Consider the following 23,036-nt stretch of genomic DNA (forward strand, 5'->3'; position numbering starts at 1 on the left):
ATAATGTGGTTAATGCTAATGCGGCTAATGCTTACACATGTGACGCTAATGTGACTATTGCTAAGATGAATAATGCGACTAATGCTCACTTGGCTAATGCTTACAAATGTGACAGTAAAGCGAATAATGCTAACACGGCTAATGTGGCTAATACTTATACATGTGATGCTAACGCGACTAATGCTAATGTGGCTAATGCTTATGGAACTAATGCTAACGTGCTTAATGCTAGTGCAACTAATGCTTATACAGATAATGCTCACGTGGCTAATGCTAATGCGGCTAATGTTTACGCAGCTAATGCTAACGTTACAAATGCTTACACGGCTAATGCTAACGCGGATAGTGCTAATGCCGCTGATGCGTATACATGTGATGCTAATGTGACTAATGCTCACATGGCTAATGCTAACGCGGCTAATGCTAATGTAACTAATGCTTATACAGATAATGTTCACGCAGCTAATGCTAACATGACTAATGCTAGCGTGACTAATGCTAACACGGCTAATGCTAACGTGGTTAATGCTAATGCAGCTGATGCGTACACATGTGATGCTCATGTGACTAATGCTAATATGACTAATGCGACTAATGCTCACATGGCTAATGCTAACACGGCTAATGCTAACGTTGCTATTGCAGCGGTCAGTGTGTGTGGGACACTGGAGGCTCGCCGTAGCTCCGCCTTCTTTACAGGATATCCACAACTGATAAAACATTTATATATTTTGAACATTTAACAGTCGCTTTTTTAATTTATGAACCTTTACATGATGGGTTTCAATAACTGACAGTTCCTTTTTTTAACCAAACCAAACCATCCATCAACACAACACACAAACAGCAACACAATAGCACAAGAAACACGGCTTCTTTTCCTCCAATTTATTCCACTATTTTTTTTTTTTCAAGAAATGTTCCAATTATTTTATTTCCGCTTCTTGCAAAAATTCTCAACGTGTTTCTTTTACTGCAAAAACACTTGAATAGTAAGATTTAATATTACTTTCCAGTTCCTGCTTTCGATATTTAAACGCTTCAAAATTTTCCAAACTTTTTTCAAAAAATTCCTAAAAATATTCAATTTGTTTTTTACTTTTTAAAAATGTCCCACAAAGGAAATGACCATATTTGGATAACAGCATCATTCGTGCTACACGTGGATACCAAACCTGCCAGTATTTGTGAATGAATCAGCGTCAGGTCACATGGGGAAGAGCGTTAGGTCACATGGGGGAGAGCGTTAGGTCACATGGGGGAGAGCGTTAGGTCACATGGGGGAGAGCGTTAGGTCACATGGGGGAGAGCGTTAGGTCACATGGGGAGAGCGCTAGGTCACATGGGGGAGAGCGTTAGGTCACATGGGGAGAGCATTAGGTCACATGGGAGAGAGCATTAGGTCACATGGAGGAGAGCGTTAGGTCACATGGGGAGAGCGCTAGGTCACATGGGCGGGAGCATTAGGTCACATGGGCGGGAGCGTTAGGTCACATGGGGGAGAGCGATAGGTCACATGGGGGAGAGCGTCAGGTCACATGGGGGAGAGCGTTAGGTCACATGGGGGAGAGCGTTAGGTCACATGGGAGAGAGCGCTAGGTCACATGGGGGAGAGCGTTAGGTCACATGGGAGAGAGCGCTAGGTCACATGGGAGAGAGCATTAGGTCACATGGGGAGAGCGTTAGGTCACATGGGGAGAGCGTTAGGTCACATGGGGAGAGCGTTAGGTCACATGGGGAGAGCGTTAGGTCACATGGGAGAGAGCGTTAGGTCACATGGGAGAGAGCGTTAGGTCACATTGGGGAGAGCGTTAGGTCACATGGGGGAGAGCGATAGGTCACATGGGGGAGAGCGATAGGTCACATGGGGGAGAGCGTCAGGTCACATGGGGGAGAGCGTTAGGTCACATGGGGGAGAGCGTTAGGTCACATGGGGGAGAGCGATAGGTCACATGGGGGAGAGCGATAGGTCACATGGGGGAGAGCGTTAGGTCACATGGGGGAGAGCGTTAGGTCACATGGGGGAGAGCGTTAGGTCACATGGGGAGAGCGTTAGGTCACATGGGGAGAGCGTTAGGTCACATGGGAGAGAGCGTTAGGTCACATGGGAGAGAGCATTAGGTCACATTGGGGAGAGCGTTAGGTCACATGGGGGAGAGCGATAGGTCACATGGGGGAGAGCGTCAGGTCACATGGGGGAGAGCATTAGGTCACATGGGGAGAGCGTTAGGTCACATGGGGAGAGCGTTAGGTCACATGGGGAGAGCGTTAGGTCACATGGGGAGAGCGTTAGGTCACATGGGGAGAGCGTTAGGTCACATGGGAGAGAGCGTTAGGTCACATGGGAGAGAGCGTTAGGTCACATTGGGGAGAGCGTTAGGTCACATGGGAGAGAGCTTTAGGTCACATGGGAGAGAGCGTTAGGTCACATGGGGGAGAGCAGGAAGCCGCTGAAGCTGTTCAAGAATCCACGGAAACCGTAGAAATACGTCTTCAAGTCCAGCCTCATGTACACGGTGTCGCCCGCCTCTAGCGTTACCACGGCGACGCCGGTGGTGGAGTCCCGCTTGTCGGTGACAGACTTGTCGTAACCGTAGGTCAGGATCTCGGTGTTTTTCCTCAGCGTCACTAAGGTGTCGTTGTTGGTGTACACGACAAAGGAGAAGACGTACAGGCCTTTGAGCGGCGCCGTGAACTTTCCTGGAACACACAGGAACATCTCAGGATCTTCAGGACGCTCTCCATAACGACCATGAAGCCAGAGTTTAACAAACGTCAGAAAAATATAAAAATGTGCAGCAAACATCGACAGTTACATCGGTTTGTCGTTAAAGAGAGAATTGTCCTGAACAGACCACAAAATGTAGAAAGAAACAAAAATGTTTAAGCTATTTTCCATTTCAAATTTTTTGTTTTTAAAGAGGGGGTATTATGCTTTTTTCAGTCACATAGCACCAGTCTATATCACACTACAATGATGACCAAACCTTCTGTTGGTCTGTAAATGCAGTAAATTAGAATAACTGCCATGTATAAAATTGCTCTCTCAAAATGGCTGTAGTGAATGTCTTGAAATAGGCCTCTGTCTCTTTAAGAACCTCTGACCCTTTCCGACACGCCCCCTCCACACGCTGTCTGTGGCATCAGTGGGGAGGGGGTTCTGCTTAGGGGCAGTGGTTGGTTACTCGGCTGGTGACGAAAGCTCGGAGGCGTCTCCAGGAGGTGGGGGCGTTCCTAGGAGGACTCAGGCAAACCTATCCCTAAAATGGCCGCCATCAGAGTTTTTACAGATTACTCAAAAATACGTGAATGTGCCATGGCAACACTTCAGGCATGTTTTTAATGAGGGAGTCACATAATAACATGATGGAAAGCTTGAAAAAGTCCATTTTACATAATACCCCCCTTTAAACAATTTTTCCTTTGCAAATTTTACACTTTTTCTCTCAGAATGTTTCCCAATTTTCCTAATTTGTTAATATTTTCTCAAAAAAAATGCAACAAAATGCAACAAAAGAAAGATATTGTGGCAAAAAACGCTGAAAAAGATCAAAAAGTGACGACAACGCAAGGAAAAAGATCCATTAACCGTATTGTCCGGACTATAAGTCGCTCTGGAGTAAAAGACGCACTCGCCATAAAATGCCTAATGGGATAAAAAACACCAGGCTGAGGCGCACGGTTTGCTAACGTGACACATGACACAGTGAACTAAACAGGAGTCTGTTATGTTAACGTCACATAAACAGTTCAGATACTAAAGCATAAAGAACAAACCTCTGCACTGTTTACAAGCCTCTCCCGGCAGCACGTTTTTCAAGCTCTCATTTGCAAAGTCGTTCCTCTAAATGTGGCTCGAGCTTTTAGCTCGTGATTAGCTTTGTTTTGTTTTCTTTAAGAGTAACCTCCGCTTCTCGCTCACTTCTAACTTCCTTTCTGCTGCTCCATTAGCCTGCAGTGCCCTCTAGTGGCAAAATAATATATTTGAATAAAAAAAATGAAAAAAAATAACTTATTAGTCTCTCCGGAGTATAAGATGCACCCCCGGCCAAACTACGGAAAAAAGTGCGACTTATAGTCCGGAAAATATGGTGTGTCAGTTTTTTAGTTCTTAGTTTTCAAATGAGGCGTTAGTCTGGCCTATAGGCTGTGAACTTTCCAGTCATGGAGCTTTTGGATCAGAGGTTAACCTGATATTCTCACCTGTGTCAGCGCTGTAAGCCTCGCCCACGTTGGTCACAACCTTCTGGTATTTGATCGTAGTCGAGACGTCGAACGAGCCGTAATTTCCCCCCTTTGTGCCTGTGTAGAAACCAGCGAAGAACGCCACGGGAGAACCGGCTGAAGAACAAACAGGCTTTATGTCAGATGCCCTCCCATCATGTGACCATAAACCAGCCCCAACACGACGCTTAAAGGCCCAGCTTTGAACCAAAAGAACAAAGGAATTTTACACATTTATATCAGTTATAACGAGGCTCTGTCCAAAAGTTTTATTTCGCAGCTGAAAACTTTCTTTTATATGAAAATATAAAATGACAGATACGATACATTTGTCTCATATTTACTTCATGTTCTTCTGATGATACTCACTCTGCAGCTGAGCCTGGCTGATCTCCAGGGCTTGGATCTGGTTCTTGAGGGACTGGACTTCGCTCTGGTGGGTCTGGTCTTTCTTCTCCAGGTCTTGGATTTGGGTCTTGAGGGCCTGGACTTGGCTCTGGTGGGTCTGGTCTTTCGTCTCCAGGTCTTGGATTTGGTTCTTGAGGGCCTGGTCTTGGGTCTTGAGGGCCTGGACTTCACTCTGCAGGGACTGAACTTCAGTCTGGTTGAACTGGTCTTTCTTCTCCAGGTCTTGGATTTGGGTCTTGAGGGCCTGGACTTCGCTCTGCAGGGACTGAACTTCAGTCTGGTTGAACTGGTCTTTCGTCTCCGGGTCTTGGATTTGGGTCTTGAGGGCCTGGACTTCGCTCTGGTGGGTCTGGTCTTTAGTCTCCAGGGCTTGGACTCTGGTCAGTAGTTTGGTGATAATGATGAGCAGGTCTGTGTCCTGGCCCTCAGCTCCGTGGAGCCCACACAGGAACCCCCCCAGCAGCAGTAGCAGAGCAGTCTTCATCCTTCAGACCTGGTTAGACCGGCTTTGGGAGGGAACTCTGCTGGGATTTGTTTTATACGAAAATCCGCCCAGGATGAACCCAAAGGAGGCAAAGGTTTATTGACCGATTGCTTCATTTCAAACATTGGACTCATTTTGTCTCTGGACTCTTTCAAACAGCAAAATGTGCAGTTTTGCCCCCCCCCCCCCCCCCCCCCAATAGGCTTGTTGCACAATGTGGCTACGCTAGTTCCTCTGAGGTGAAGTTGTGGGCGCTAGTACTTCCTGTTTGTGTTCATTTCCATTAAGATTAGCTTCGACCCGTTGGAATCGTCGTATTTCCTACAGATTCTGTGTTGGACACGGACAGTGAGTTCCCGGTAGATGATCACTTCCTGCAGGTGAACAAGTTTTTAATCTGTATTTATTCTTATTAATCTTTTGTTATAGCATGTTAGCCTTTAGCTTCAAGACAAACTATCAATCCTTCATGATCACAGGTGTCTCCTCTGAATGATCTGAACACACAGTAAATGATCATCTACCAGGAACTCACTGCCCACAACGCAATCTTTAGAAAAGGAAGTGCTGGCGCTCACAACTTCAGCTCAGAGGAGCTAGCGTAGCCGTACTGTGCAACAAGCCAATTACGTGTTTATCTGATTCAGCTGTGTCATGCGTTGCTATGGCGATGCCCACAGCGGAGTGATATCCCAGTGATTTAACTACCGGACTACGTGTGCGGTTATACGAAAATAATGCACGCTTGTTAGCACCCACCAGCCAATCAGAATCGAGTATTCACCCAGACCATGGTATAAAGCATATTATAGGACCTTTAATAACTGACTTGACGGTTTTCAGAATTTGTCTTTCACTTCAATTATTTATCAAATTCTAGAATACATTGTTAGGAGGTTCAAAATATGCATGTGATGTGATAAAACTGCCACTGTTTTAGCCACACACATGGCTTTTTAAGTCATGGTGACCCTCTGCGTATTTCGTAATTCCCGAGTGTTGCATTAAGACTTTATAGGCCTATATTCAAGTCTGTGTGAGCCCCTTCTATGCCAAAGCAATCTGCCCTCTTTTGTACTCTGTCAGCAGCTTGCGTTGTAGTTTTCAATGACTGCTTTTATTCTCAGACCATGTTTCCTGACTTCCCTGTGATCACCTGTGATATAGTAATGGAGTACAGATCCTTTCATGCCTTAAAACAACTGCCAACATCATGATTATATACCATGCCTGGTCATGAGGAGACCGACGGCAAGAAAGTTCACATTTTGTTCTAAAAGGCTTTCCTTTGATTTTTCCATTTCAAAGTCTGGTATCAAACAAATATGCCGGGCAAAGATTATACCACCCCTCCTTTTTTCCATCGTTTTGTACATGTTGCACTCATCACTGAGAATCGAGTGTGTCCGTAATAACTTACACATGTCCCACTTTTGTCTTTGCGGTTTTCATTTGGCTATAAATTGAAGGTAGGACACTTTTTTCTGGGTCTCTTTGGGTGATGTGTACGACAGGTTTAAATGGGTGTAATTTTGCTTTGAAGCAATTGTGTGAGTCATTAAATGGTGCCAGTTTGCTGTATATTGCCTGTGGTTTTTGGAGCAGCACGAGGGCACTCCGACTTGCCGTACTTCAGGTTCGGCAACCCAGAAAAAAGACATCTGGCAGCCATTCCACTGAGGAGTCTTCGGTGCCAACACGAACACATTAGGCGACGGACCAACTGCTTTCAAAGCCGCGCTCTATCACATGGAGCGCATGACGACCACAATCGAAACCTTTCAGGCAAACTTCAGCTTTTTTCACTTTAATTTGCATCATGTTCCTCAAAAGATTTCCCTTCTCTTGACGCCAGTGCGCTATACAGAGAAACTGATCCTTATTGAATTATGAAGGAAGCATTCACAACCGTGTAGCTTAGCCACTCACAAATCCGCTGTGGTCGGCAAAAAAGAGGATGGTTAATTTTTACATTAGAGAGACGAGGGATGATTCGGTGAGTGGCATGTTGTCACATCCCCAAAGCCTCTGCTTTTTATTGGTATAACAGATTTACGGCTTAGCTAGACCCCTACATATTTAATCAATTTGCACTGTTTCTGAACATACTAGCTAACTTTTTGTCGAAACAGTGCTATTTAATTAACATAGCACGGTTTCTGAAGTGTTGGACTTAACGTGACATTTTCTCAGTTGTGTCACCTTTGGCTGATCTAAATAGATAAAATATTGCTTTGGCAACTTCTGTACCTTACCGACATCTTTGTTTTTACAAATTAGTCCATTCAATTAAAAATCCTTCTTCTGGTGAGACTCATTTGATCTTAAAATAATTTCTAATTCTCACAGCAAAACTAAACTCTCATGAACTCTGCACGGAATACACAGTGTCATGGACCAGCTCTGACCTCAAAAGTTGTGGCTTTGCTGAGATTTAACAGTTGTCATGAAAATTTGCCGATGAAATTTGCGCATCTGGTAGTCAGGCGGTGATGTTGCTCCATCACAAGAGCTGTGCCGAAGTGCCAATAAGTATGGTGACTCATTTCTGATAAACATCTGCCTAATAAAATAAAAACCTGATCATGCTTGGATCTCAGCATGGTACAGTGAATACCAGTTATGCAAAGAAACCATATTTCTCTCTTTTATAACTTGAAAACAGCTGCAAAGTATTGGATACAGGACTTTAAATGTGGAGCACATACTTCGAAATGCTAATTTGTAAAATACTAGAATAATTAGCACACAATGTCTTTCTTCTGTTCCACACATGACGTTTTTTGATTTATTTCAATACATCCCATTTTTTTTAAACTGGGCATAGCTTCTCTTTTTCTCTTATTGATTATTCCATATAGATTTGCTGCTTAGTGGAACAATATTAACTGAAGCTACTTTGTCACACTCTGTGCAACTTTAGGCTTTGTTGATAGAATTCCCCCATTAAGCTCCAAAGGAAAGTGGAAATTCGAATGGCTAAGACAGATTTAAGGACACCTTGCGACTTTCTAAGTGCAATTCGTTCTCCAAAAAGTTAATAGTGATAATGCGCCCACATTCGTCGAAGTCATTGCATTCGCTTAAACACGGCTATCTCGATTATTGCACCAAGAACTTAATCTGAACTTGTCGTACCATGTTGCCAAAGTCTGTTTCATTAAATGCACAATTAGAGAGTGTCTGTGAGAAAGTGACAATCAATAGCTTTTCCCTCTTCTCTTTAATCAGGTCACAGTACTTTTAATTTGTTTGTTGTTGTGCGGATAACATACTTAGCTACCCTAAACTCATTTCAATTGCCTTGGTTTGACTCAGCGTTTTTCTGTTCCCTGAGGAATTTTCTAATGACAGTTGCAATTTGAGGCCATAATGCAGGACTAAACACAAATCTCTTCTCCTCAAGCGACTGGAATGAAAACAAGCCTGTATTTCAGAGCGAAGCCATTGTTTTACAAGTGGAAAACCCAGTGACAATTATGCCTTTCTGGTTATGGTTTGGCCAGGCGAGAATGCACAGACTTTCTGCGTATACCCTTTTTCACACAATTCGGCTTTCCACACACAGGCGTATGAAAAGAAACAAACAGAAAGGCGAATAGATGTAAACTTTGTCAAACCATAAGGGGGTAACACCGTCTAAACACATCGCAACACCAACTAGAGTTTCCCAAAGCTGTCACTCTGGTCAGTTCTGAGGATGCAACGAGGCACAGAATACGGGATTAGTGGTCAACCTTGGAAACACATGTGCTGAAAGCAAAGCCAACCAAGCGGAGAAGGAAGTTTGGCACGTGCAGCAGATGTGCGGTTTGGTGCTCCGCTGGGCTCTTTGATCTGCTGTACTCAGGTGTGACAGGGCCTTGGCAGAAGCAGGAGCAGGGCGGGATGAGACTGGAGACCGGGCTGGCCCATATGGTACAGTCCAGAGCGTGAGAAAGGGCACCTGCCGAACACAGAAGAACAACAGCACAGAGTCTTGAAACATCATCCAGAAAACTTCTGAGGAAACATTAGCACGCCGACCTGGACAGCTGACGTCTGGAGATAATTCTAGATCTTCATGTTGGAGCATAATGGAAACAAGAGGGCGATGAGCAACGGGGTTTTCACATTAGCTACTGATGAGCCCGTGTCAATGCTGAATGCTGTCATAATAAGAATTTGCAGTGCACACTTTTTAATCCGAACACTACAGAGGATGATTACCCCTACATTAACATAATAGGCTAAGTGCTGATTCCAGCTGTCATTGTGTTGCCCCTATCATCAGCACTGATCAGCTAAAGGGAACCTAATAGGCTGTGCTATAGAAACATAGTGCCATCATCAACTCAGCAGATTCACAGCTCGCCTGGTAACACATCTTATGGTCTTTCCATAAATCAGGATTTATGAAAATGAGCGAGTCAAGCCAGAGGTCACAAGCAGTTTAATTTGATACTTGGCAGTAAATTCTCTAATTGTTTTTCAATGTGGCTTTACATTGTACAATAAGACCACAAGAATACTAGCTTGCATATTTGGATACATAAAAGGAAAGAAAATATAATTTTTATGCGCTGTCTGCAGGACACACCTATTTTTAATAAAAGTTTGCTTTTGATTCAGTCCAATAAACCTTTACAAAAAAGGGAATTAGCCTGTTAGTCTAATGCTTAATGAGCTGTATGTTTTTAAAGAATCTAAGTGAACCATTACTGCCATTTTGTCATGATTTGGCGGGTTTGAGTTTCGGTTCTGGGTGCTATTATTTCTTATGGGCTAATTAAGACATTAGCCATTATAGAAATTCTTCCACTCACTTTGTGGAGCAATTCTTTTTCTCATTCCAAGTCTTGGGCAGAACAGAGGCCTGAGGTTTTCTTACTCTGCAGTTGAACTTAAGTGTGACAGGGCATTGTGCGAACACTGTGACCTCTGTGACCCTGCCGCTCTGTCCAAAATGACAGACACAGACAACTATAGAAATCTCAGGAGTACAAAGGCCTTTTCTTTTACAGTCTCACTACACACACACTGGAGATGGTTACCTCTGAAGCTAGAGAGACTTTACAAAGGTCACAGTCTGTGTATTTTTTCATTAACAATCTGGCTGCGCTCACTTCTCAGTCGCATAATGAGAACCATCGCCTTGGCAGATCTGGAGAAACATTTCTGGTGTCAGCAAATGTCGCTGCTTGATGGCATATAAATGTAATTTATCAACGTGTTTATGTTGACGATTTAGTAGGACATTTTTATGCCTCAGTGGAGCAGCGATGCTGTGTCAGTTCATAATGACAATGTCACTTGCAATAACAGACAGATTCGGTATTTGTGGCGTCATCTCATAAAAAGCTTTGCACAATATGTGAACTGTGATAACTTTATGATTATATTTCACCCTCTTAAAAGAACTGATATACTGCATGAGAACTGAAAAATACTGGACTGTTTTTTATCCAGCTTATATACATTCATGTTTTACAATTTCTTCAGAAACCAAAACATAAAAGACAATGTAATTCAAACCACTAAATTGAGACCAAATTGAGACCAAAATCCCCTTTGGGAAATTTTATGGCACTTCTGGGTATTAGACTATGGCCTTTTTTACTTATAGGCATTTGGTACATACATTTAAAAATACCGTAATCTTCAAACAACATGAGCGATTGAACTTCTACCACTCTCACATTATGCCTTTGAGTGAAAGGACACTTTTATGGCTGCACTAAAGAAGCTGGCCCAACTTCTAGGTTTGTCGTCCGAGGGAGCTGGGGTAAACGGGGATACAATTTAATCAGTTCAACACATTCACATTCTCAGACTAGTTTTGTAATTATTACATTTAGGCTTCAACACTTTTACTGTTCTCTTTCTGTCAAGGACCCATGTTGTCACAAGCAATTAATAAGGATAACAGCATAAAAGGGCCGGGTATATTATAATACTATAATACTAACTATAAACAAGTTGTAATGGGGGAAATAGTATTAGGATATAGGCAAATAAGGCCTAAGATGTGCTTATTGGTTACTGCAGATCAAATAGTTCAAACTATTGGATTATAGTCGCGCTTGTAGACCCGCCATTGGCAAGCTACTATGGAGAGGCTTGATAAGAGAACTCATTTGAATTTCTTACAAGAGTGTTTCCATGCCAGCGTATTCATGAGGTGTGCATTCCCCACTGCTGCTGTCATTCCTGGAGAAATGGCTTTCGCATGGATGGCTGCCATTGTATCAGGACCAGAGAGGGCCGACAATTATCACTTTCTCAAACCAATGTTCCCTGCTTTTTTTCCCCCAGCTCAACAAAACTCACTAGTGAAGGAGCAACATGTTGAAACAATACTGAGAAGGAAAACTCCACATCCAAGAACAATGCAAAGATTAAAGTCGTTTGTGTAATAATCATTTTGACATATTTTTTCATTTGTTTTGCCAGATGTGATTGATTGAAGTACAATTTCACTTTATTGTGTGCATGACACTTCTCAATGTACACTATGTTGAACTAGAAAAATATTTTATGCATGACAGAGACAAGGAGTATCCCTCCCAATGCTCCTGTCAGACTAAAGGGACTTTTTAAACAATGCCCACAGGATTCTATGAGCATGTAAATAGTGCAAGTTTGTCTTTCCACTGCAACAAGTTAAAAGACTAACTAAAGCTTCAATCTTTTTCTGTCTTGGTGTACATTCCTTTTTGCCCCTTAAAGGGTATTTCCGGATTTTTGACATAGGGCCTCATTTCGTAGTTGTCCAGAGTGTTGCTGATTTCTGGAGATTTTCTTTTTTTAATTCATGCAGTCCTTATATTTGAAGATTTTAGTGGTGTTAGGCTAGTGCTAGGCTAGCGCATGTCTATGGTAACTAGTAGCCTGCATTAAAAACAGTCTGACCCAAGCACAGTGCACCTGAGGCAAATCACTTTTGACACCAGCCTACCGATATAATGTCTGTGTTGATAAAATAATTATAACAATTTTGCATTTAAAATAACTTATATTTGAGCAGCATCAGCTTCGTGTTTTTTAGCTACACAGCGGTGGAGTGATCTGCCAGAAAATAGTCCCTCGAAATGTAGTAATTGTGATGCAGTTATATTTCAAAGAATAATCTATCATCACAGATATTTATATAGTCTGGCATTATAAGTGATTTGCCTCAGGTGGACTGTGCTTGGGTCAGACTGTTTTAATGCAGGCTACTAGTTACCATAGACATGCCCTAGCCTAGCACTAGCCTAGCGCCAATGAACTCTTCAAATATAAGGACTGCATGAATTAAAAAGTATATATTCCCAGAAATAAACAGCACTCTGTATTTCTAGGCCTTATGTCAAAAATCCTAAAATATCCCTTTAAGCTGGGCATGCACTGTGGTTCTGAGCAAATTTTGAGTGTACCAAATGAACCCCCAACTTACACAGTGTGATTTTCATGAGGTTCAAGGAGTGAGGGACACATTGAGCTGACCTACACACGAGTGACACGAACCCAGGTGTGTCTGCTGTGTTGTACTATTTTGATGTCACTCTTTTCTCAATCTGTGTATTCAAACTCCCCAAGCTTATATCAGACAATGAATAAGGCTAAATCGGTTTAAATCAGAGCCACTACAATGTTCTAAGCTGTGTCTGCAATGATTTGCTCAATGTTTCATCACTTAGTCAGGGTTTGCGCACCTTGTTGCCCTCTCTCACATTTGGGCTCATTCAGACTGGTGTTTGTTTCTGCCTGTTTTCTTAAAGTGGGGTATTATGCAAAATCGACTTTTTCAAGCTTTACATCATGTTATTATGTCACTCCCTCATTAAAAAAACATGCCTGAAGTGTTGCCTTGGCACATTCACGTATTTTTGAGTAATCTGTAAAAACTCTGATGGCAGCCATTTTAGGGATAGGTTTGCCTGAGTCCTCCTAGGAATGCCCCCACCTCCTGGAGACGCCTCCGAGCTTTCGTCACCAGCCGAGTAACCAACCACTGCTCCTCAGCAGGACCCCCTCCCCTCTGATGCCACAGACAGAGTGTGGAGGGGGCGTGTCGGAAAGGGTCAGAGGTTCTTAAAGAGACAGAGGCCTATTTCAAGACATTCGCTACAGCCATTTTGAGAGAGCAATTTTATACAAGGCAGTCATTCTAATAGTAGTAGTAGTAGAAAATGTATTGTACCCGTGGGGAAATTCATTTGCAGTGAGTACACAAATACAACAATGACCACAGCAGACAGATCCAAACATCGGCAACACACAAAGAACAAACCACGGCCCGTCAACCTCAGTCCAGTTTTTACTAATTTACTGCATTTACAGACCAACAGAAGGTTTCGTCATCATTGTAGTGTGCTTTAGACTGGTGCTATGTGATTGAAAAAAGCATAATACCCCCTCTTAAACATCTGACAAAGCTGTGCCTGAAATGAGCATATGATTTATACACATGAGAAACTGTTATGTACAGGAGGGTTTGGGGGAGCAAGCAATTTGGGGATGGGGCTAAAAGTAAACTCCACAATCTCATCCTTTACTTGAAAATCGTAAAAATCAGATAATGTAGCTTTAAGGATTAAAGATTATCTACAAATGTTCTTCACTCTTAGCTTAACTTCATCATGAATACAATAAGTGCATCATTTGAGAAAGAGTTTTCAGCTACGATTCCTTCATCCGTTTGACAATTATGTTTGTCCTGGAATACTAAGTAGGCTTGGTAACTCTTTTATACGCTAAAAATAAAAGACATCATACATTTGGTAGAGGAAAGGCTTTCAAAAGTTTTGCGTATGTCAGAGACTGCGACAACACAGGCAGCAAACTTGGACCCAGAGCGGATAATACCTGTGTCAAAATGCTTCACACATCTTCACAAGTCTTTCCCAAGTGCAAGTTGTGTGAGTGAGATTTCAAAGAGTTACACTGAGCACTGTGATACTACACGCGGCTGACTGTGTAAATGCTGAATCCTTACAAAGAGGCCCTCGGCGTCCCTGGAGATGTCCTTGTCTTCACGGAAAGGAGGTAACGCTGAGGACAGGAGCGGATACTGAAACTATCCCTCTAATGTATTTATAGTGCTTCGCTTGCATTTAAGAAGTTTAAGAAGCCATCCAAGAGTGGGAAGAGAGTCTCATCTCCCTTTGAGGCTAATGCAAACAGATAATTATGTTTGCTTCCAGTTCCTTGATATAGGGCTATACACGGTTTTCTTTACTAACTGAACAGATACTATCAAAGATGTGCCAGAGTCTACAAGGGAGGTTTGTGACAACTCTCTAATCTACAATTTGTCAGTGTTGGTCTATTTTTGCTTTAAAGTTTTCAAGCAAAACACTTTTCAGCTTCTATTTGTATAAAGACTCATAGTCCAAAAACACATTGTCTGCAGGGCTTCTACAGGAGGTAGCAAGTCAAATTCAGTGCTTTATAATGCAATTTTAATGCCTAAATACTATGTTTTTAATGCCACAAATGCAAAAAATCTTGGCATATTTCCTTTCATAAGATTTGTAAATTTGGGAGTATGGGGTCCGGGGCCCTCTGCTCAGGGCTGACTGTTGCCTGTATGACCGCAGCAGGAGCTTGATTCGCATTGCCGGCAGTAAGTCAGACTTGTTCCCAGTGTTGGCCACCACCAGGGCTGCTGTTTGTCACCGGTTCTGTTCATTACCTTTATGGACAGAATTTCTAGGCGCAGCCAGGGGCTGGAGGGTGTCCTGTTTGGTAACCTCAGGATCTTATCTCTGCTGTTTGCAGATGAGGTTGTTCTGAGGGTTTCATCAAATCAGGACCTTCAGTGTGCACTGGGGCGGTTTGCAGCCAAGTGTGAAGCGACCGGAATGAGGATCAGCACCTCCAAATCCGAGGCCATGGTTCTCCACCGGAAAAAGGTGGCTTCCCCTCTTCTGGTCAATGGAGAGTCCTTGCCTCAAGTGGAGGAGTTCAAGTGTCTCGGGTCACGAGTGAGGGACGGATGGAGCTCTTGATTTACCGATCGATCTACGTTCCCACCCTCACCTATGATCATGATATCTGGGTAATAACCGAAAAGACGAGATCACGGATACAAGCAGCAAAAATTAGTTTCCTTCACAGGGTGGCTGGGCGTACCCTTCGAGATAGGGTAAGGAGCTCAGAGTAGAGTCGCTGCTACTTCACATCGAAAGGAGCAGCTGAGGTGGCTTGAGGTTTTTCTGGCATGTCCTATTGGGAGGAGGCCTAGTGGAAGACCCAGGACATGGAGGGACTATGTCTCTGTGGCCTGGTGTTGTCTTGGAGTCCCCCCAGAACAGCTGGAGAAGGTGTGACGTGGATCGGGAAGTCTGGGCATCTTTTCTCAGATTGCTGCCTCTGAGACCCGGCCCCGGATAAAGCGGGCAAGAAAATGGATGGATGGAAGATTTGTAAACATTCAATAAAACGGAGGATTTAGGGGAAATATTGATATTCAAAACTAAATTGGTCACAACAGGAAACTTCTGAGCAAAAGATTGTGTAAAATTTCACTCAAAACTGCAGCTGAATTTCTGATGAATGTACGCAAACCGTAAACGTTAAAAACGCAAGTTGTTGAGCAATATCAATATCATTGAGTAGATTCTGTCTCTAAGGAAAAATTATATTTTCTAAGAAATGCATGTTCAATGCCAGCTTGAATCCAATTGAATGCTTTTTGAGCACTTTTAAGGCCTCAATGTTGGTCTAATTCATTTAATAACTTTTAATGCCCCGTATAAGCCCTGGTAAGTAAAAAGTTGAAATAGCCAATTTTGCATAATACCCACTTTAAACAAGAGCTAGACAGATTAACGTTCTACTAAGTGACCACATTGTTTGTGTGATTTAAGTTGTTCACAGGTGGGTCCACTGAATCTCTTGACTAATCTAAGCTATAAATGATTAAGTGCAGCATTACTTATTGAAGTGCTTTAACTTTGAGGTTTAAGCTGCCATCACTGCTGCCGGCACTATGTCTGCCTGTTCAGCCCAGGATAAGGGGTGTACTATACTGTATGCCTGTAGACGTTTTAGACACATATCCATTATTAATTTAGAAAAAGCACGCTAAGAGGATATAGTCATAACAGGCTTTAAAATATGAAGAGGGACATTGTGGAGTGGGTTTACCTCTGACAGCTGATCGGTCGCGCTCCTTCTCCACGCTCTGATCTGCTCTGTGCTTCATGCTAGTCAATCATGTAGAACAATAAACCATGTGGCTGCAGGCGTGACGGCGTGGAGCGTACAGAGGAGCGTAGTGGCTACTCGACAGACTAATTAACCATACAGACAGGGCCTGGCGCCATAACCCAAGACAATTCCAATCTGAGAGGCTGTAATTGAAGTGACAAGTTAATTACTGGCTGATATTATCGTGTGTTCTGTAACACCCTTTTCAATCCCCCTCCAACTTCTCTTTTTTACGGAGTCTTCCAGCTTCCTCCAGCCTGCACGTCCCTCCATCTTCAGATGTGTTAATTACGACAGTAGCCCAACAGGTTCTGAGTGGGGTTCTGTGACCTTGTGTACCCCTGACCTTTTCACCTGAGTTAGATGTATAATTAAATGGAGATGAGTCCACTTTGTCTCATTTTCATTTACAACATTTATGGGCTCTGCTTTGTAGATGTGAAACTCCCAGTGGCCATAAGGAAAGCAGTGTCACCACTAGCCCCACGGCGAAGCCCTCTCCACCCAGTCCCACCCAACACCTCTGTGCACCTCTGTAATTAGTGTTAGCATCTTCTTTAAACAAGCTACATAAAGTTTAGTGGCAGGATTAAATCAGATCATTACCATAATATGGCAGTGCAATTTGCCCCTATCTCTGTGCTTTTCCGCCACATCAAAGCCCGGTGGAGCACTGGTGTAATTGGGCCATGCCGTCTTGTCAAGATGATTCAGCCTGATGGCTGCTCCTCTCCCTAGAAAACCTCCTGGGCATGATAATTAATGGAGAAGAAAGTCAAGTCAACGTGAAGAAAAGAAGAAGGAGGAGAGAAAAGGAAATTAAATAAAAAAACTTTGGACAGCCACACATAAATATTTCACATTACTGACTTATTCAAAATTAACATTATCAATTGATGTATAATGTATATTAACAATGTCAAGGCTACCTCCTATTAATTCCAATGTGTTTTTCATACAGTTTTCAGATCTGAGTCCCCATGCTGTGACCTTTTGAGTGGTACTAATGATGTAAGTAAAACAAAATCAAAGTTTGTTTGGCTCATACTATGCCTTATATATTAGTCTTGTCATTTGTGATGTGGCGCCGACATGAGGACAGCTGCCATTCAGTGCATACAAATGACTGCGGAGCTGATTTCCCTTTGGAGTTAAGGTAACAAACAGAGCCGTGTGTATCTATTATAATTTCCTTTTTGAATAGTCTCTTGAGACGAATTCCAATGGCATTACAGCAACCCTAGTGCCTTACACCAAATCAGTTTTCTTTGATAATTTACATCATTATGTCACCTAGTCGAGAGAGTGCACATGATAATCCTGCTGTGCCTTTGTTGACAATCTTTGCCAATGCTCTTTGGTAATGAATAAGGCAAGGCATCAAAAGTAGACAGGTGCGGGTTGTCTGCTGATTTACACTATGAATATCTCTCGTGGAAAATCAGCCTGGGTCACTGTTGATTTGTTGCAAATTAGCACCACATGTTTTATCTCGGAGTTTACATATGAATAAGTCTTTGCAGCGAGAGGGAGGCGGGATGTGGCGGAGGGCATGAATATCGATGATCCCTGTGCATGGCGGGTCGCGGAGAGGCGTGCTGGGGCCGGAGCGCTGCCTGCCATTCAGATGTCCATCATGTGTTCAGCCAGAGAGAGCAGGGAGACAATGCCACTGACAGTTACTGACAGAGACAGCTGGTTGTCCTGCATGCCCCAGTCTGTGATCCACTGCGACGTGACACTGCAGTCCAGCAAAAAGGAGAAAAAAACTGGATTAATCAAATCAGCAGGCCAGGCATTGTTTCTATGTGCCACCCGGACACCAATGTCATGGGGACGGTTGGCACATCATTCAACCCTTGACCAGATTTTTCATTTTTTCCCCCCATCTGTTCTGAATGTTCAGCTACCATACAGGGGCACTGCAAGTAACCTCTTTGCTCTTTCATTTCTCATGTCCCAAATTTGAATATGAAAAGGGACATGGTAAAAGACCATCACTTTAATGACATTTGGCAGTCATTTGATTTATTAGGGTTTGAGAGAGGGAGAAGAAATCCACTAAATATTTCATATGCCAGGCTAATCCTTGTAATATTGCCAGCTGAAGCCATGTACCTGCACTGCTAAGACGAGAAGCACATGGATTTTGCGCCGAGAGATGGCTAGAAATGCCTGTGAATGCCTACTGAATAATAAACTAGGTGTCTTGAAAAATTTAGACTTTGATTCCTGTTAAAGGTTCCTTCATAACATGAGATTTACATTTAGAAAAGAAAAGAATACTGTAGTGGAGACAGTAATCAACAACACTGTAGAATAAGAGACCTGGAGCCAGTGGGAACAAAAACAGTGTCTCACTTGCTCTCCAAAGTAGCTTTTGGGGAAGAAACAGACAGCATGAGTTCAAACAAAGAGCACCCTACTTAGGCATACCAAATGGATCACAAGAAGCAGTTTGCGTGATAGCATGTGTGGGGTTTCCACTATTGATGTCAGGTGAAAAGCACAAGTGACAAGAGATAGGACCTCCACAATATATAAACCATTCTGTGACAAAAGTAGCTTCAGAACTGGGAATGAAAGGAAATGAAGTGTCAGCAGTTTCATCCCACTCACGACACTTCTCTCATCTCAACCCTGTTTGACATTTCCGCAGCTGCTCCGGAGCAGTGAGCGCAGCACTGGGGATAGAAATGCACCCTTTGTTTCTACACAGGGCTTTGTCCATTTGAGTGGGATCCAGAGAGGAGACAGAGAATGACAGAGACATAAACGGAAGCATGTGGTTGACTGTGTGCATCCCTGACTTTGAGGCCTGCAGTGTGGCTGACAACACGCAGGCGTGCGTGGGCAAGCATGCCACATGGTGCCTTCCATCTTGCTTCCCATCTCAAGACACTTATGTTAAATTTGTCTCTCCCCACATGTCCTTGGCAGCCATCGCTCGTCTCTTTCAAATGTGAAGTTGACCTCGCAGTGACATCAGCCCCTCTGGGTGCTGTGGTATCACTGAGCCATTTGATGAAAGCGTCCAATGGCAAGCTACCATGACTACACACAAAACAGACGCTGCCTTTGAACTTACTGTCTTCTTTTGTTTTCACTTTTAAGAGCCGGGGTGGTCAGAGGCCAGCACTGCTCCCCATAATATGTGGTTCACATGTGGCCAAAGCTTGAGTAATGCAACTTTTTTTGGTTGAGAGACATGCCGCAAATATCCGTGGACTGAAATAACAACAACTGTACAACAATAAACACTAAAACATCTAAGGTTTCATTTTTAACTCGCTAAAATTGGCAAACATTACTTTATGCTGCCATGTTTAATGGGCCATTTTGACAATATCCAAAGTCTTTGGAGTTGGTAGGATTAGAATTCATTGTGTCTATATTTGTGCTCTCCTCCTAATTGTAGCCAATTGTGTTAATTTAGCTGATGTTCCCCAGAAACTAGAAAACCTCACTGCAAACTAGATGCAAAAATGATTTATATTTAAATGTTTATAAATGTATATTATCGATCAATAGTTTCTCCTTAACAACAGAGCAAGCTAAAGGCCCCAAGGAGCCTTTAAGCAGATCAAAACCCAAAGGAGGACTTCTCCTGGAGACTGAGTAATGAAGCACATGTTTGTGTGTCACCGTGTACAATATCTTTCACGTGTGTGGATGCTAACGGCAGAGCTGCAAGTTTTACATGCTAATCAAAACTAGTGTGTGTGTAATTGGACATAACAGGCATCATTCGGGTGGGGCGAGTGGAGAAAGAGCACTGTGCCGGTCCTTGAAGGCCTAGCTAGCTAATTTGCACACAGTGATATTCACAGTTGACAACTGGAGGCAAATAAATGAGATGGAGGACGGCAGCCAGACAATACGCCACTGTGCACCCGCTGCTTGATTTGCCACCAGAGCCTCGGCACCCAGGTAGCACAATTACTGCCCATCCTCTCTCTCCCTAAATTGTGAAGCGGAAAAGAAGTGACACCCATAAGGCGTGCATCACTGTAATCGAATCTAAATGAAGGCTGTGCATAACCAGAGCTCCCACCTGAGACAGTGGAAAAGATGTGACCGCGGCAGCCTGTCAACACCGTGTCAACACACCCGTTCACACCGCATGCATAATCACACCCATCATTACAGTGTCAATGACAATAATGTAAATATAAAGTGCAGCGAGAAAAAAAGGAGAGAAGCACTGCTCCATATTGAACTGTACAAATGGCCAACCATGAAAAATCTGGGGCGATGATGTGTAGGAAAATGTTTAACTCAAATTTGTATGTGTTGCACAGCAGTAGATCATCTTACATCAGATAATATAATGGTTAGACTATGCCTGAAACCTAGTTATACTTGTGTTTTTAGTTATTAGAAAAGATAAAAGCTGTGTTATCTTAAGACTTTAGGCTTAAAATGCTACAAACCGGGCTTAGGTTTGCATGATTAAGTAATTACTCATAGATGCTCGGTATGAATTACTGTAATATGGTTACTTTTGTACTTAGTATGCTAATATATTTAACTCCAGGTGTTACAGATTATATGTCTTTTTATTTTATTTTTTTCTTTAATTTTGTCATCTTGCTGGTTGCAAGTCTCTTTTCATACAGTCTAATTTTAGCATGACTGACCAAGTGACAATGAAGTCCAATGTTTGTGTCTTATTGATATACAATGTGACAGCTAAATCTAATTGGACTTCCTTTTTTAAAAGATGACTGAATACCATGTTAAAATCTGATATAATGAGGTATATATGCGTACAGAATACGTCTGGCTTCTTGCTTTTTCTGACACATGCAGACTGTGACATGCTGTACAGGTCATTGCACATGGTTGTGTCTAATAGCTGCTTAGCAAGTTAGCTTGTTAGCTCAAAAATGCCACACATTGAACACCCTTGCCACCAAGCCAATTAATCCAATTGCAATCTGTAGAAAAGAGCCATCACATTAGTCCTTTCCATTTCCTTAGCGGTGCAGTGCTACATTGCCAAGAAAGTCCAACAACATTGTATTACGTAAGCTTATTTTTGCATTAGCCTATGGAATTGAATATTTGAGCTTTACTGTGTTTTCAAAGTTCGGACTTGAAGACTTGAGTGACCAATCATCATTATGTGCATTCTAACCCTGAGCATGTGTGTTCTCAATGTGTGTGCGTGAACTCACCATTGCACCAAGTTTAAATCTTCGCTGATGTCAGAAAGGACACGCTCTATGCCACCGAGCATCATTATCAGCACTTCCTGGTGCTAAAGGGGAAGCATTAAATCCACTCCACCAGCTCAGCAATTGAGACTGTCACTGTCATTAACCTGAGGTGACGTCGGTGCGGCCAGCTCACCCTGTTAACCATGATCTCCATTGACATCTACACACCGCTAACCTGGCTGCAACACAGATGTATGTCTGTAGAAGGTTCACACCCTAAACTAGAGCAGTTCACTGCTACCACCAGCAAAAACTCACTTCTCCACAAATAAACAACTGAGTACAATTAGCAATGATGACAACTGGTTGGATAAAATGAGGATGTTGCAGTTTATGTTGCCTCTATTGAAATAGGTAGGCTACTTTACCGATACTGACTCTCTGGTCCCGCACTCATACTCTCATTCAAACTGGCTTTTGTACATGTTTTAGTTGTAGGGGAAACCGGAGCAGGCCTATAGTGCATACGGGGATTGTGTTCTTGAGCAAGCAGTTCACCCAACTTACCTTCAATGCCTGAACACTAATGTGCAAATGCAGGAGAACGGGTGCAAATATCACTACAAACCGGTGTGGCCCGGTTCCTCGCATGAGCCCCAGGTTTGTCAGTTAACGTGCACTGTCCCAGCCAAATAAACATAGCCTGAATTCTTCTCTGAATGTGCAATGCCTATATAACTCCATTGTCAGAGTGAGAATGGAAACAACCAGCTTAACATGATGTGTACTTTGCCGTTTACTTTGCTGTTAGCGTAACACATGATTTAGAGTACCGTGGACATATTTTAAGGGATCCGAAGCTGCCTCTGGAGTGATGATGAAGTGTCAGAGCAGGGATAGAGGAAGTGGGCCAGTCTCTGGAGGCTTTGACCAGACAATGTGTTTTTCTCTTTCTTTAGCCCCACAATTAGAAGCCATAGTCTCGCAATCCTGTGATGGCTCCCTCTCCTCAGCCCAGATATATTTATCTGAGGATAATTGGCCATTAAATCCTCACTTGACAACTGTGAAAATGCCACCCCAAGAGTAATCTGGCTGCCAGAAAATGACAACGCTTGGCAGAGCTGTCGACTGCTGGGAGTCACATCAGGAAGAGGATGGATCTATTCCACACATTCACACTCATTCAGATCGGATACACAATACATGGTGCACACTGTCCTAATCAAATTCTCCCCTGTTCATGGGCTTCTGAAATGATTTTTATATATTGTTTGAAACCTCTCTTATTATGATCCTTATTAAAAGATAGGTCCCAGTGCTTGGATAAAACAACACCCCTATAAACCCTTCCATCACGGGAAAGAAAAAGCTGTTTTTGCATTATTTTCATTAACTTTGCAAGCTCCCTGCTTTGATCACTTTATCGCTGTGCTCTCCATTCAGTTAGTGAAGTGGCACACTTTACCGAAAGCCCCTTGTGTGAAAATTTAATTTTTTCCTCACAGCATCTGTCTGACTCTGATTTTTATCTTATGGTTCAAAGTATACATTTATTTTCTCTTTTTTAAGCTGTCAGA

At 42.8% G+C, this 23,036-nt stretch overlaps 1 protein-coding gene across 1 annotated transcript in view; it reads right to left on the reverse strand.

The window, feature by feature from the left end:
* Positions 1-2,425: 2,425 nt before the first annotated feature.
* Positions 2,426-23,036, reverse strand: part of LOC306961672 (uncharacterized protein) — a gene marked incomplete at its 3' end in the record, with an annotated part of 428,593 nt that continues 407,982 nt past the window's right edge. The window contains exons 2-4 of the mRNA XM_079554516.1: positions 4,594-5,226; positions 4,204-4,341; positions 2,426-2,700 (exon numbers count right to left, since the gene is read on the reverse strand). Coding sequence (XP_079410642.1) covers positions 2,426-2,700; positions 4,204-4,341; positions 4,594-5,116 — 936 coding nt within the window. The 5' untranslated portion in view covers positions 5,117-5,226. The remainder of the gene's footprint in view (positions 2,701-4,203; positions 4,342-4,593; positions 5,227-23,036) is intronic.

Source organism: Gobius niger, assembly GCF_951799975.1.
Source record: "Gobius niger genome assembly, chromosome: 4".
In the NCBI taxonomy this organism is placed as follows: domain Eukaryota; kingdom Metazoa; phylum Chordata; class Actinopteri; order Gobiiformes; family Gobiidae; genus Gobius; species Gobius niger.